Genomic DNA, 16,438 nt, shown 5'->3' on the forward strand with positions numbered 1-16,438 from the left:
AGCTTTCCAAGAATTCCCAACTGCCCTGCTCCCATCAAAGGAGTTGCATGAAATGCCTGAATAATATTTGCCTTTGCTTTGTTAAATTAGATTTCATAAAAAATTGCTCTTGTTTTTTTTACTGAAACAGTAGGAAGTTGTATGCAATGTTGACCTTAAAATTCCACCAAAGTTTTTATCCTCTGTTTTGAAGAAATCTAAGATAAGCAGACTGCTTGAAAGCCTTATAATACCACTGCAGCTACTGTAAATGTAGTCAAGAACAGCTTGTGACATATAATAAAACCTTCATTATATTATTATAATATATTATTATATTATATATAATTAATATTATATATTAATTTATTAACTTTATTAATATTATTATATTCTTATTAAATTATTATTTTAACATTCTATTGTGTCATTCATTATACTTAGAAACATTATTCTATCAGCAAATTTTACATAGTACGTAAAATTAATGTACTTCTTAACCATAATCTTTTTTCATGTAAAGGATAGCTAACTTTGTTGACACCTTGGTTTGGAAGTAAAAAGTAATGCCTGCAAGCTAAATCTAGTCTGAAACTTTAATATTCTTTCAAATCTTCTTTCAAATGTCTTACAATGATAATGTTGCAAGAAAATGTAACATGATCTTGATGGCTATCTATACTTTCTAATATGTATAGATAGAAGACTTATCACAATAGCTAAGCAGATTGCCTTAAGGCCTTGTTATTACACTATTGTACCAGTAATTTGGAGCAGCTTGAGGCTTGAACTTCATAATTGTGTTTCAGTCATGCCTAAACCTAAGGCAAGTTGTAGCTCACTTTGAAAAGGGTTGAATCATCACAGTTTCAGGAAAGAATTCAGGTTATCCCTGTGGCATTCGTGCCCACTAAAGTGGTGAGTCAAGGGATCTTAGACAAAAGACTCTTCACTTTACTCAGCACAGCTGCTTCTCAGTCATAGCAATATACAACACCTCTGAAAAGCAGATGGCATGGTTTACTCTTTTACACCCAAATGTCTGTGGTACAAGGCTTTATAAAGAGACTACTGTTGGGGGGAAATGGTGATTGTACATTTGAATTCAATGAAATTGAATCATCCATCCATCCATTTTCTGTACTGCTTATCCTACACAGGGTCACTGCGGAGCCTGGAGGGTATCCCAGGGAACTTGGGGCACAAGGCTGGGGACAGGGTTCTAACCCATTGCAAGGCACAATCACACACATTCAAACAATTTGGAAATGCAAATCAGCCTACAATGCATGTCTTTGGACTGGGGGAGGAAACCAGAGTACCTGGAGGAAACCCCCAAAACACCGTGCACACAGAGTAGAGGTGGGAATTGAACCCCCACCCCGGAGGTACGAGTCAAACATGCTGCCCGCTAAGCCACCGCTCCCCTGGGCAGACAATCCAAAACACAATTCCAAAAAACATAATCAAACCATGAAGGGGTCCGCTGATCAGTAAACAGACTGGCATAGGCAAAACAAGAATCAAAAAGTACCGAACAAGAAATCAAAAGGCTTGGATTTGTCATAAAAACAGAAGTTTGGAGCGAGACTTTGCAAAGTGAACATATGTGAGAGTCTGGACTATTTACAGGACTGTGGGTGACTGTAATTAGGTGTGTGTCATTAGAAGTCTAGTGACCTTGAACATGGAAATGAATGCAGCTAATGGGAAATGGAGCCACTTTTGGCCATGCTGTGAGGCTGTGGTTAATTCTAGTAATTAGAGATTGCGACCAAAACTGACACTGATGTGACAGTAATAAAACCTAGGAAAATATGAAACCAGGGTTATACATTTTTCCTTGTTTTTGCACATTAAACTGTGTAGATTTAACTAAAACCTGTAAATGTAAAAGGAATAAAGAATTGTGGTAACATCAGACAACCAGTGTCACAGGGATTGGTCTGATCGATACCCTGGAAATGTATCATAACCACATCATAAGAAAATTCTCAACTCAAATATTATTTAATTTAGTCATTATATTATTATTTATTCATGGCTTAGTTTTTTTAATGGGAATAAAGTAATTGATGAACATTTTCATCTTAGTTTTCATCAACAGTGTTCTTCACCATTTTTAGTTAGACATGTGCAGAGACAGCCATTTTCCATTTTCTCTAAAGCAATTGAGAGTTATGGGCCTTTGCCCAGCGGTGGTAGTTTTATGAGTACTAGGATTTGTACGTGTAACAATTGGCTGGAACCTTAACCTCTGAGCTGTAACTTAACTGCTGTTTATACATACTAAAAGCTTTACTGCAACATTTTGATTGTTTTATTCAGTCTTCCTCTCCTAACAATTCGCATCTATGTTTGTAAGTGACCCAAATGAACCCACAGCTTGGTGTACGATCACGTTACAAGGTCAAAGTATTGCCTTGACTTCTTCAGAGCTGTGTGAACACAAACATACAATCTTCTCACATTGGATTTGAACCATTTTCCTATGCAATCGTAGCTACATAGCCAAAACGTAGTCATGCAGATGTAATGAAATGTCACATTGGGATTTATGTGGCTGTTTTTATATCGCATTCCCCTGTGTATGTGCATATCACTGCTGGTTCCACTCCCACACATCCGTCTGAAAAGAAGCGCACGTAATAACTGCCAAAAGAGCAGAACCTCTGCATCTAGCTTTTTTCCACTTTCTTGCCTTGATCATGAATAAAGACAAGCTGGCAGTAGACCTTTAATCATGTTTATGATGAAAGCTTGTGCTGATAGCTAGAGTTCTTTTTTTCTTTGGAAGAACATGGCTTGGACAATTTGTCTCTTAGGCTACATTCATTATTGCACAATTTCTTGTTCCAATCCAATCTCCCTACCTTGCTGAGTCACAATCATGATCCATATAGTCTCACAAACTTCCACACACCACTGCCGTGAAGCGACTCACGTTCGCAGAGATCAGTTTAAAATGATCTCAACGCTGACACGCCTCCGAAAATCTTGGCAAGTTGTATGAAAAATAACGTCATATTTATATAGACTCACCTCTCTTTGCACTCTACACACCTTTTAAATCCATGTGGCTCCTAAGCTGTTATTATTGCCTGTTGATGTGGATTTAAGGCTGCCTTGAGGACATTTGGGAAAGAATGAAGCACAATGATGTTAGCTAGAAGACAAATCCTGGACACGAAGATATGAAAGCAGACAGAGACAAATCTGAGAATGAAACTTTCCTTCACCTCTGGAGTGAAAAGGCTGTAAATCTCCAAACGCTGCAGATTGGCATCAACTTGTCAAAATGAAGTACCTCACAGGGGTTGCTGTTGAAAGATGAACTTTCTGGCAAGCTTACGATGTAAATATTTCATTTCAGGAACATGAATTATGGCATTAGGGTGCAGTGATGACAGGTGCATTAAGCAGGACTGGAGTGTAATTGGGTACAAGACTCCACCAGTGTATTTAAGGACCCATCTGGATTATTTGTGTTCTACTTTATTACTTAGTTTTCAGGACTTTTAGTCTATTATTATACTACTTTTAGCTCCACTACATTTATAAATATCTTTGGGCATAAATTGTACCTTTATATATACCTGCAAGAGGAATTGCTTGTTGTACAACCAACTCCAGAATTATATGCACATTTTTTACTTAACTACTTTTAAAACTTATTGGTACCCATAAAGAGTATTTGAAATGTATGCAAATTGTCATCTTTTAAAATGCTTTTAAAATACTGTTAGTATCAAGAAACTGTTTCCTTGGACAATTACCTGTTCCTCTGGGGTATACGTGTTATGTTGCACACAGGTAAAATCCGCTTGTCATCCATCATTACTGGGAAAACCAAAGGGCTTTCAACAAATGGTTATTGACCTGCACAACACAGGTAATGGATATAAGACAGATAGATAAACATTTGCCATTTAGGCACTCAGATCCTAAAAAATAAAGGTCTGAAAAACTGAGAATGGTGAGAAGGGCAAAGAACTCCCCAGAAATCACAGTTTAGTTGATTTTTATTAGACACCACCTCAATAATGACAAGTTGCTTGGAAAGGTTAGCATAAAAAGCCCTTATTGAGAGAAACCCACAAAATACAGCACCTGAACTTCACCAAGCATCATGAAGGCTAAAATGCAGTAGTGGTTCTTGACCATAGATTTTGGTGTGATATTAATAAGGACATATTCTCAAATAAAATTAAATCAAGAGGCAGTTGAAGGTCAACAAAGTACAAGCCTCCATTTAACAGCTCGTTTTGACCAGTTTTAGACATACAACTTGTTCCATAAAACAGCACATTGTCAGTGAGGTGTAAACAGAAGAAAAGCTGCCAGGTTGGAGCAAAATTTCCAGCCCTCCTACATATTAAAAAACCACACAAAAGATATGAAATTACCACAAATAACTCAGGCTTTGCAAAAAGGAGACACTTTTTTCTCAGCCTTTGTGTTGTAGTACACATGCATTTCTGATGTATAGACATTATCCACCCCATAATCCCCCTTTCCCTCTCCTAAACTTTATGATATATCTTACAGTAGAAATGATTCTCTACATCCTAGACACACTGTTTGCACTTACGCTTTGCTTTTGTTTGTGGAAATATATAGATTTAATACTGATTATTTTCTATAAAACAAAATCAAGCGGCTATGGAGTATTTTTTAAACTAGCCGAATTTGGCAACCCTGTCATTAACCGTCCTGTGCATAGCTCCACCCCTGAGTATGGGCCATCGGGATTCCTGCCCCAGTGGGCCTCTATTAGCACTTGTTGCAGTTCCTATTTTGACCACTAGGTGCTAAAATACCTCCATGATTTCACAACATTCACAAAGTTATTCTGCAAATAACATACTATGGCATCTCTACTTTAAGAAAACATAAATATATACAACATGGACATGATTTTATTTAGGCTATTTTCTAGCCTTGCTTTGCAAAGATCATGTTGTGCAAGGAGCCAGTTTCACAAATACAGTGTTAAAAACAGTCAGTCTGCCTAAATATGTCTAAAACCTTGGATAAAATGTTGGATAAGATGTGTGATATGGATACTGAGCATAATCAGTTCTGTCATATCATCATCATCAAAACAGAGAAGAGCACTTACACACTCTGGACAGACAACAACGGATAAAGTTTTAAAATGACGTAAGTTTTTAAATAATGTAAGAAAACAGACTTTGATAAAAATAATAATTAAAAAAAAAAAAAAAACTAAGCCAACTGAACAGAAGTGAGTGAATGTATTAGCGATTATTTCCCCACTGATGTTAGCGTGAACAAAGCAACAGAGACCAGTGGAGCAAAGAGATGGTGATGAGGCTCCTGTTTAAACACCACAAGTAACTCTACCTCAGGTGATGAGACAGAGACTGATGTGAAAACTCATTTCATATTGTAACTTATAATTCTATCAGTATTTTTTTTTTTTAAATACTAGATCTTTACTTGTGATTGAGATAGATGCAAAATATTTTCCAAGACCACCACACAAAGACAAACGTAAGCGTATGACGGAGTTTGAAATGTTCTTCACTGCAGAGTGTTCTCGATCCTCTATACGATCTCCATCTTTTGGTGTGTCTCAATCAGCTCCCTAGCTCCCCTAGGTCATGAATCAGTATATCATATACAGGAGTTCCTGCGCTGGTAAGGACCCTGGCTCACTACACACTGGGACACTGGTGACTCAATTCCCAGCGACATGACTACGTACTCGTGTTGTAAAACCTCACTAATGGCATTTATCAACAACAGGCAGGACCGATATCATTCTGACATTATATGTCATATAAATTTGTTAGCTTAATCACATGCGTTTCTGTCATGGTACTTCAAGCAGGCTAGCTAGTGGAATTTTTTTAAATGATTAAACACTTAAAAGTTTTTAGAATCAAACAAACCATCGAATAAAGTTAAAAATCGATAACATAAGTAATGATTTGAGAGCTACAACAACGATAACAAGCTACTACATTTGCAGACGAAGTTGGCTGAGAGTTCGTCCGCCATTTTTATATGCGACGTCCTGTAAGAGAACATAGTGAACATCGATGTTTTCTGGTTTTTGCTGTGCATTGTAGGATTTTTTTAGGGACACTGGAAAGATTTTGTGATTGATACAGCCCTTAGAATGTATCATGATCAGCGCCCTGACTCCTGAACGAGAGAGCCCCCTTGAGACGCACCCATTGTTAATCTCCTCAGGTGAGGCGTTACCAAATATTTTACTGTGAGGAGGGGGTGCCAATAATTTTGAAACCAGCCTTTCTGCTGAAAAATTGGACAAAAGTGTCCATGTTCAAAAATAAATAAATAAGCCCATTCCATGTCCCTATATTTGAAAATTATATTTAGTATGTACTTATTTGACTGTAGCTAACTAGCTACTATTACCTCAGCTAACCTGTTTGGAACGTAGCAACGGACGGTTACCTAGCAACGGTCACTAAGCGGCAGTTCAGCTCACGTGAGCGCACTAGTTTGGAGATAGTTCACAGTTTATTTACTGAATAAACTTTGAAAACTTTTTTTTAAGGGGCGGAATCCGACTCAAATAGCTCTGAAGATAAGATAAGGAGGGGAAGAACGAAAGAACGAACGAAAGAAACACCCTTAGGAGCCGGAAGTGCGTGCGCGTGTGGGCCTGAGCGTTGACCAGTGCAGGAAGTGCGCGCGCTAGTAAAAAAAAAAAAGGCTTTTCCCCCCAGTGCGCGTGTTATTGTGATCAGAGTTGCTGTGCGGGAATATGGCTTCACTTCACTTATCCTCTCTTATTTTACTCTCTGCTTGTCTGGGATTTTGCCACACGCATTTAATCACAGGTAAGGAATAGTTGCATTAGGTTTTGGTTCAAAAAGATGCATTATTTCTCTGCAAAACTATTTATTCTTATATATATATATATATATATATATATATATATATATATATATATATATATATATATATATATATACTCAGCTGCCTTTATATCTGTCTCTGTTTATTTAGACTGTAAAACAATAATGTACTTTATAATGAAACATACTTTTGGTGCTACTTTCTCTTGACAGCACATAACTAATCAGCTTATAACTCTGCAGAACTTTATTTATTTATTTATTTATTTATTTAGGTCATAACTTTCTTTGTGGTCAAGTCTTCTTTAGTTGAGATATCATGTCCTAATAAATCCTGTGGGTCTATTCGAGTTCAAATACTTCTGAACTGTAGGCTCCTGTAGGTTGTAAGTAGATTTTGAAACATCAGATTAGTTTTTACAGTGAAAGACCTTTGTTTACTGTATTGATTTTTGATCACTAGGCATTGTATATTGGTATTATAAGGTTCTTTGTAGTTATTCAGGTATTTTAATGGCAATTTTGCTATTATATCTAGTTTTTTTGGTTATTATAAAGTTCTCTATGTTATCCTAAAAGTTTTTGAATGGTTATAGGGCATGTTGTGGACATGGTAAAGACCTCGTAGGTAATTTATGCTATGATAAAATATTATAATAGCATTATAGGAGATCTTTACAGTACTCATGCTTTAACTATTGTCAAGATCTTTACAAAGTACCATATAATACCCAAGAGATCTTTACAATACCCATATCACACCTTAAATATTATAAAGATCTCTATAACTATAACTAAAGTAACACTAAAGTACTACCACAACTACTGTATACGGTACTTTATGCTATTACAAAAGTACTTCATTATAAGCTTTTAATGTTTATTGTAGTTAGGATAATGCACGTTATATTTATAGCAGACTTTACTGTTATTATAAAGGGCCGTTACGCTATAAAGCTTTTTTGTCGCTGTTTTAAGACATGCTTTGTAATTGTGAACTTGGGTTTCAAAATCAGAATCAGTATATTTTATTCTACGAGCATAAATGTGCAAGGAAATTGATTCCTAGGTTTTTAAGTCAACAGGTTGAGGTGAGAGGAGTTTCATCATACTGTATGGCTGAAGATACGATCTGAAGTTCAGAGTATTTTAAAACTACGTTTGAGTAATAATTGTGGAACTGGCAGATGATAAAGTATAATATAAACTATTCTTTTTGTCCATTAGTTATTCTACTTTTTATGTCCAACTGCATAATTAATAAAGTATATGTATAGCATTGTAGCAAAATGTTGCAGGTGTGTATGTGTATATATATATATATATATATATATATATACGTTAGTGGCTGTGGGTTCCTTTGTGAGCACTGAACATACAGACAGTCAAAGTAAGACCTTAATCCTGCTTTCAAAAAAATATACAAGAAGCAAAGAAAATGTCCTTTCCAAGAATCACATTGTTGTGGTGACCTGCTGACATGTTTTTCAGACATTACCATCATCTCTTATTTATCTGACTGCTGTCTGGAACATAACAAGACTTTTCAAAGACAGACATGAAAAGAGCCGGAAAGGGAATGTTCCACTGAGTGTCAAAGTCAGCACTAGATTTTCTGTATTCAGTGACACACACAACAGGTTATAAGTATAAAACCCTCTTTAAAAATGCTTCTTTAAGTGTTCCTTGGGTAATTAAGGGTTCCTCGCTTCATAAAAAGGAAAACTTGAAACCCTTTCTGATAGGGAAACCCTCTGTTGTAAGGTTCTACCTTAAACATTTGCAGGTCTTCTTCGTGCCTTCAACAGTGAAAGCTTGCCAGTGCTGGGATTTAACTCACAACCTACTGATCAGTAACCCAAAGTCGTACTGAGACACTACTAGGGCTGCACAATATACAGAAATTTTCAAAATATCTCAAATGTAAATATTGCAATATGCATAGCGCAAGGGCTTGAGATAACTGAATGATTTGAATAATTCAAAAAAATTACGAAAAGTCAAAGTTTTAGGGCGACACAGATAGCAGAGAATGCTTTCTTTTCCTCAAAAGAACATAAAACATGTATGTTGGTTATGTCATTTTCAGTTATTAAATATATAAATATATATAAATATAATTTAAATGTATTTTGCACACTTATAGCCTCATCGTACCGCATATCGCATTATTTAACAAGTTATTGCATATTGCATTTTTCTTCAGTATCGTCCAGCCCTAGACACTACTACCCCTTTAAGTAACAGACAACTGAAGATCCCTTAAGGGCTCTAAATCTTCTCAGAGTGTCATAATCCTTCCAACTTCAGCCCTTTTTAGCCAAGAATCTCTGGGAACCGAGAAAATGTAGCTGACAAATTTTAGCCAATAAACATAATAATGCTGAAACTTCAGTCCAGGAACTTTAGCTCACATCCACAACCATGGAAACAATATCCAACATTTAGAAGACTACATTTTCTCTTTGCCATTGTATCTTGTCTGCTTTCAGAAACTGTTGGACTCCAGTTAAATAAACTATATCAGTTATAATTAGTCCTTTGAACTGTTGACTGTCTGGACCAACCCTTAGACCGTGGTTAGCAAAATGTGTGTTTTGTCTGATGTTAGTCTTACTTTCCATTTTTTTTGATGATGTCATGCAGTGGCTATAAAGTGGGTGTAAGTATGATTATGTAACCACAGTAACCACTTGAGACCAGGGCTTAGTTTTGACCTGGAGTGAGACTCATTCTGGGACAAACTCAGTTTACACTGCAGCCAGATCAGTAGAAATAGACTACAATGACCATTTAGGCTTCACTATTGATCTGAGAGACTAAACCGGAAAGTGAATCATGGGCACTAATCAGGAACACCACCATAAAGTTTCAGTCATGCTCATTTGTAATTCGTTTAATTAGTTACTCAGTATTTGCTGGCATCTGTTACAGTAAAACCTCTGACTAAAAAAAATAGCAGGAAGTGGCAGGGTTTAACTGGCTTTTGTGAAAGAAAAAGAGACGGGGAATAAATAAAACCTGCCTTTGACTCGAGTCCTTATCCTGATGTATAATTATAAGTGAATACATGTAGGCTAATTAGCCTGGTACAATAGAGTATCCACTTATTTTAAGCAAGATTTATTCAAGTGTCATTGACTATAACCTGTTTCTTTGGGTGCTCAGATTTATTAGAAATATTAAACAAAAGTCTGGCTCATACACACTAAAATAGTAATGCTTTTACACTATTGTGAAATCTGGTAACTAGGCACAGCATGCTAAACTGCCATGAAATTTTCACTTTTACTTGTTATCTTAAGAGACTCATTTCCTCTGAAAGTCAGAAGAAGATCCATTTCCGTCTCAAGCACCGTTGGAGCATGTTACAAATTAAACATGCTGATACGCCTTGAACCTGAGACAATAAGTCTCTACAGGATTCTTTCATTCGTACAGGAAAAAAAAGCCTATTATTACTCCAGAGTGGCACAACAGCAACAACAACAACAACAACAACAGCGAAAAAAACGTTCACTAGCTATCCATGGACGGGGTCCAAGCAAACACATTTGGGCATGCTCTCTGAGTGGGAGGGGCGTACTCTCACTTTCCTCTGTCAATCATAGCAACACTAGCCAATCGTGGGTGTCTGTGAGCTCGTGTATGAGGAAGGGGCGGATAGCGCTTTCCCCTGGGTGTGTTACACTGCCCTGTGACACAGCATGAGGAGCAGTTCGAAAAGATCACTGTCGTATGACAGAGGAGAGCTGGCTGTTGGGCGGGATTTGTAAAGTGGCCAAATTTTTTTAAAAAAAAGCTCCAAAAAGCCCATTCAACATTCAGTAACCAATCATTTGTCATATGAACACTAGAACTGTAACTCAGTACTTGTAAACATTAATTATACTCACAATGCATGAACATTTTAATACACAACGTAGTAACACTTGACATGAGTCGTCGAATTTGGAACACTTTGCTCTATTTTCAGATATATAGCTATGTTGAGGTTTCACACAGGCATTTAAAAAGCAAAATGCACTAAATTTGGCCTGCTGGTTCAGCAGATCTTTTATAAACCCTCTAGTAATAAAGGGATTACAACCTTAATTGCAGCATTATTGGGCTTTTCAGCACTGCTAACCCTTTCCTATTCATACCCTGCAGGGGAGATTTGGTCTCACAGTTATGGTTTGTGTTAAATACGTTGCCATTAGCTGTGGCTCACTCGTGTGAATCATTCAAGGAAAGCATGCACGGGCTGATAGCGCACTGGCTTTCCTGAGTTTTGACACTTTTCCAGACAATGGGCTTTTCAACAGCTTGTTGGTCCTAGAATTACTCAGTGTACATTCATGTCTTATAAATGAATTAAATAAGCTGAAATGTGCTAGTCCTGGTCCAAGAGAAACAAACCCAATTAGCATGAAGTACATTGGCCTTTAAGTGTATTAGAATTATATTCATATCACACATACACACGCACACACACACGCACATATATATATATATATATATATATATATATATATATATATATATATATATATATATATATATTGTGAGAGGACATTTTGTAGCATGGATTGCATTCCACCATATTGATTTATCTCACAGCTGTGATGCTCATTCAAAAAAAACTGCCTACCAAACTGTTGCGTCCTAAACCACATACCGTGTACTAAGCAGTTGCCTAAATAGTATATAGTATTTAATATAATACCATTTAGTCTGGGACATGGACCAAGCATTCATGACTCTGAGGATATAATATCTTTTACGTTTCTGCAGTATTACAGAAGATTACAAGATTTCAAAACTGAGTACCTTGCGAAAGTGTAAAACCTTTCGGATTGCTCTCTACTGCTGTGTAGGCTTGTGTCTATCTTGGTGAATGTCAGATCCACAATCTCAGATGTCAAAAGATGTCAATCTAGTCAATTAGCTATAAAAGCTAGAGTGTAGAGAACAAAACTATCACCTCTGGTCGCTTCCGAAGTGTGTATTTTTATGACCTGATTTGTGTTCTCTGCTTTTTTTATTTCGTTATCTAATCTGTATATTTTGTATCTAATATGTTAAACATGAGCTGGATCATGTTAGCATGCTAGCCAAAAAAAGAGCTATATGTATGTTACACACTGAGGCAACCAGATGCGTGAAAATACACACACACTTGAGTTCTCTAGATAAACAACTTCACAACTTGGTAACGGTGCAAATTCCACAACAAGGATAAATCGGCTGACAATTATTCCCTAGCTTCCTATCAAATTCGAGAGCAAATAAATGGCAGCAAGGAAAAAAGCTTTTTTCTTCTTAAGAACTGAGCATAGTTACATATTGCGGATGGACGAAATGTCTACAAGAGTTCCAAAGATAAAATCACCTGTGTAAAATTACAAGCTTGCGTACTCTCATTGGTTTCGTATTGGCTGTCTCATGTGAATGCTCTAATGACAGGCTTTGTTGCATAGCGTGTTCGTCCAGGGATTTCGCCCAGCTGCTATGTGCATGACGTGATGACTGAAGCCTCCGCAGTACATCAGCGTACTCTGCAATTACATTGTATTGTTCTTGGAAGCTAGCCTATAGTCACCTTTACATGAAGCATGCTGAGGCCTTTATAGTGTAACAGTGGGCTCTTTTATTCTGTCAGTCACACTCTCTTTCTCTCTCACGTCCCTGTTTTGCTGTCGCTCCTGCCAGTTCAATTCAATTCAAAGCAGCTTTGCAGGAATCCGGATATGGATTCAGATTCCTATTGAGCAAGCCAGAGGCGACGGTAGCAAAGAAAAACTCCCTGAAACGACATGAGGAAGAACTCTTGAGAGGAACCAGACTCAGAAGGAAACCCATTCTCTTCTGGGTAATACCAGATAGTGTGTGCTGAAAGGATCTTCGGCCATTTTTGATTTCGTTAGTGTTTTTAGCATTAAATCTATAATATCCCATTGAAATTATCCACTGAATAATGAATAAATTGTGAGCGTTTTCAGTCACCATGTAATCAGACTTTTTTCGTACCTGAAGTTAGGGTGTGATGACCCTTATGACGAATGCGTACAAATTTCCCATCAATTCTAACCCAGCAAGGTTTGTTTTTATTTTTAACAAAACTTCTACACAACATAACTTTAAGTGTCATGCTATATTATTAATATACTGAAGATACTAGCATGTTGTGTTAGTGGTACATTTCCAACAACAATGTGTAGTGCTTATTGTGCTAGGGATATTAGCTTAATTTGATTTAGCTTTAAGATTGAGAATTCTAGTAACCTCGGGAAACACAAGTAAACACTCCTAAGTAACACACAGAGTTTGTTGGACTTGAACGTTACTTGCCTAACCTGTCCAGTGTAAAATACACTATATGACCAAAGGTTTGTGGACACCTGACCATCACATCCCTATGTGATTCTTCCCCAAACTGTTGCCACAAAGTTGGAAACACACAATAGTCTAGCATGTCTTTGTATGAGGTAGCATTAAGATTTCCCTTCACTGGAACTGTGGAGCCTAACCCATGTTCCAGCATGACAGTGCCCAGTGTACAAAGTGAGATCCACGAAGATGTACTTTGCTAGGATTGGAGTGGAAGAACTCGAGTGTCCTGCACAGAACCCTGACCTCAACCCCACTGAACTCCTTTGGGATGAACTGGAACACCGACTGCACCCCAGACCTCCTCACCAACATCAGTGTCTGATCTCACTAATGCTCTTGTAGCTGAATGAACACAAATCCCCACAACCACACTCCAAAATCTAGTGGAAAGCTTCCCAGAAGAGTGGATGTTATTATAAAAGCAAAGGGGGACTAAATCTGGAATGGGAGGTTCAACAAGCACATATGGGTGAAGTGGTCATGTGTCCACAAACATTTGGCCATATAGTGTATAAACTCACATGCCAATACACAGCTTAAATCACTGCTAGTAACTGTGTTACTACACAAAGCCCTTCAGATGTCAGCACGGACATAGCAGCCATGCTGTTGAACAATGTAAAGTTCACCAGGATTAAATGAAACGTCATGTTCTGCTCAGAGAATTAAGTCTACAGCGCAAAAACACTGTTCACAGCAAATTCATTTAATTTCGCTTGTGAAATTTTTGCTGTGACTCAGCCTGTAGGATAATCTCTTAATATGCTAGCATGGCTAAGCGTGAACAAAAAAGATGATGATTTGTCATAATTATTCAGGCAATTTAGCAACACAGTTGTTTTATTGTACTTTATTATTTTATTGTTTTAAACTAACAGAAAACAATCTATATATGATGGTAAGAAAGTACAAAATAAAATAGTTAAGCTAATCAGCTGTAATTGTGGAAGCCTAAAATTGTGATCATGATTAAAGTATGATTAGTTGTACAGCTCTAATGCTAATCATGCTACCACTTAGCATGATCTTGCTAGCATGAAGCTAGTTCCCCTGTTAACTCTTATTCATTCTTAGCTATGTTATCATTTTAGGTACTTGTTCAAACAGGCGATGATAAAGTGGAGATGAATGCAGGAAAGGTTGGTGTGTGTCGCTCTGTTGCACATGTTAAGAGCATAGCAAGACCCATCATGCAGTGTTTTGAAGACCAGACTTGCACCAGTTACCTCATTTCGATCCAGGACTTAAGGAACTGAGTCGAGTTGAGGCAGGCACTGGCACTATTTCTTTGTTTGCTCTGGGGCTTGGCACGGACATCATTAAGATCGGATTTCAGCACTGTACTGATCGTAAATCCAGGCTTAGCCATGTCTGTGACTCAGTCAGCTACTGTTGTGTTTGAACAGTTTCTGCGCTGAATGGCGTTAGGAGCTGATGAGAGGAAAGGTTATATTATTTACAATTGTCAACGAAGTTTGTCATCACATCACCATGCTCAAGGGTGTGTTCTTTATTCCAGTCAAAACAAGTTTGATGAAGAATTAGGAGTAAAAGACTCCAGATAGACAGGTTATTTTCCTAATTAGCCTCAGCTTTATTCGCTATAGCTGTGCGCTGAAGCATAAGCAACATAAACTCTACACGGTTGATCTGCCGTTATATGTTGGGCATAGTTAAGAATCCATCAAACCATCAACCAAACCATTGGGCTGGAGATTTTGAAAGGACAGAGCTGTCAGGAGGCATGTCTACGCTAATCTGCGATAAAGCCTGGCTTCATATGTGTCCTGACTGAGCTGCTTAGACAGTTTTATTATTTTATTGATAAAATCTCCACCTCGCTGCTAAGTTCAGGACTAATTCTTTGTCAGTACAGTAAGCTTTAAAGTTATCTCATTTGTTCCATAGTGAAATGCACTATGTGAGGTTATTTCCATGGTTTGGGTCGTATTCAGTTTGATATATGAATGAGAAGATGGCAAGCACTGAAATAAACATCTAATTGGAGTCTAGTGTATTGCCAATATATTGTTGAATGCATAGTCACAGTTGTAATTATAACAGGAATCATAGCAATTTAACAATATGACCACATTCATATTCTATAAAATAGCACTTGATCCAGCGCATCCTATTACTTTGCATTTTATTTTTTATATTGTGTTCAAAAAGTAAGTCATGCGCACAACTTAACGAAGCCATGAGATACGAAAGGGTTCATTTGATGCACTTTCCTGTAAAGAAAATGTGCCCATTGGTGTGAATTTGGTATTATCTTGTTACTACGCAAGTCTGAAGACAGCCCTGTCTATGGTCTTCATTCTAACCCGTATGGCCTTTAGGACGTAAGTCTATTTTCTCTGAATATTATGGGTTAAATTGTTTTATTGGGGGTAGGGGAGCTCTACTTCTTTTATGGGTTCCAACAATTTGGAAACAGTAATGTTCGTGTTCTGTATGATTATTAGGGATTTGCCATTTCTGGCAAAACTACTGTAACAAACTTCAAAGACGGGCAAGGAGGAGGCGGGAACCGAATGAACGTAACCGTAACGTTTAATCATAACCAACATGAACATAACACAAAACACAAAACACGCGTGTATCTCTCTCTCCCCCTCGGCGTCTCCAGCCACTCCTTTATCCCTCTCTCCCACTGATTAGCCAACTCAGTGCCAGGCGTGCGTCCTCACAGCTTGGCCCATCCCTCCTGCTCGTTACAACTACATTCAGTCTTAAGGTATTATTTTTATAATACATGTCCATTAATAAATGGATCAGTGGCTAATCGGGTGGATGAACGGGTGGATGGACAAACAAACAAGCAAACAAATAAATGAAGCTCACAAGATCAGTTATGTTGTTTGTTGGTTGCCTTTAATTAACAAAATGAATACATTTTGCTTGAATAATCAAAGACAGACCCACAGCAGGCCTGACTGAAGGAAAGCAGTGTGAAACTGTATTAGATCATTATTATCATTATAATTATCACCTATCCCGCCTCCCTCTTTTTTTTTTTTTTTTTTTTTTTACAGAGACTTCAGCATAAGCAATTACCTAGACACTGAGGGACAGCACACAACAGCTTGAACATGAGGCCACTCTGAACTTTGTTTGCTCAATCTCGTAAATCTGTGATGTGACTGACAAACCATATTGGTTTTGTAATATATTTTATTCCACTAAAAAAAAAAAAACACCATCCAACATCTGTCCCTGTTATG

At 37.4% G+C, this 16,438-nt stretch overlaps 2 protein-coding genes across 3 annotated transcripts in view; one reads left to right on the forward strand and one right to left on the reverse strand.

Moving 5' to 3' along the window:
• gulp1a (GULP PTB domain containing engulfment adaptor 1a) overlaps nucleotides 1-16,438 on the reverse strand; it is a 214,454-nt gene that overhangs the window by 192,036 nt on the left and 5,980 nt on the right. The window lies entirely within an intron of this gene.
• The window catches only part of tfpia (tissue factor pathway inhibitor a), a 36,706-nt gene continuing 26,927 nt past the window's right edge, over nucleotides 6,660-16,438 (forward strand). For both annotated transcript variants that reach the window (XM_026912959.3, XM_026912960.3), the window contains exon 1: nucleotides 6,660-6,818. In XM_026912959.3, the coding sequence (XP_026768760.2) occupies nucleotides 6,743-6,818 (76 nt within the window). In that variant the 5' untranslated portion in view covers nucleotides 6,660-6,742. The remainder of the gene's footprint in view (nucleotides 6,819-16,438) is intronic.

Source organism: Pangasianodon hypophthalmus, chromosome 5 (genome assembly GCF_027358585.1).
Source record: "Pangasianodon hypophthalmus isolate fPanHyp1 chromosome 5, fPanHyp1.pri, whole genome shotgun sequence".
In the NCBI taxonomy this organism is placed as follows: Eukaryota; Metazoa; Chordata; class Actinopteri; order Siluriformes; family Pangasiidae; genus Pangasianodon; species Pangasianodon hypophthalmus.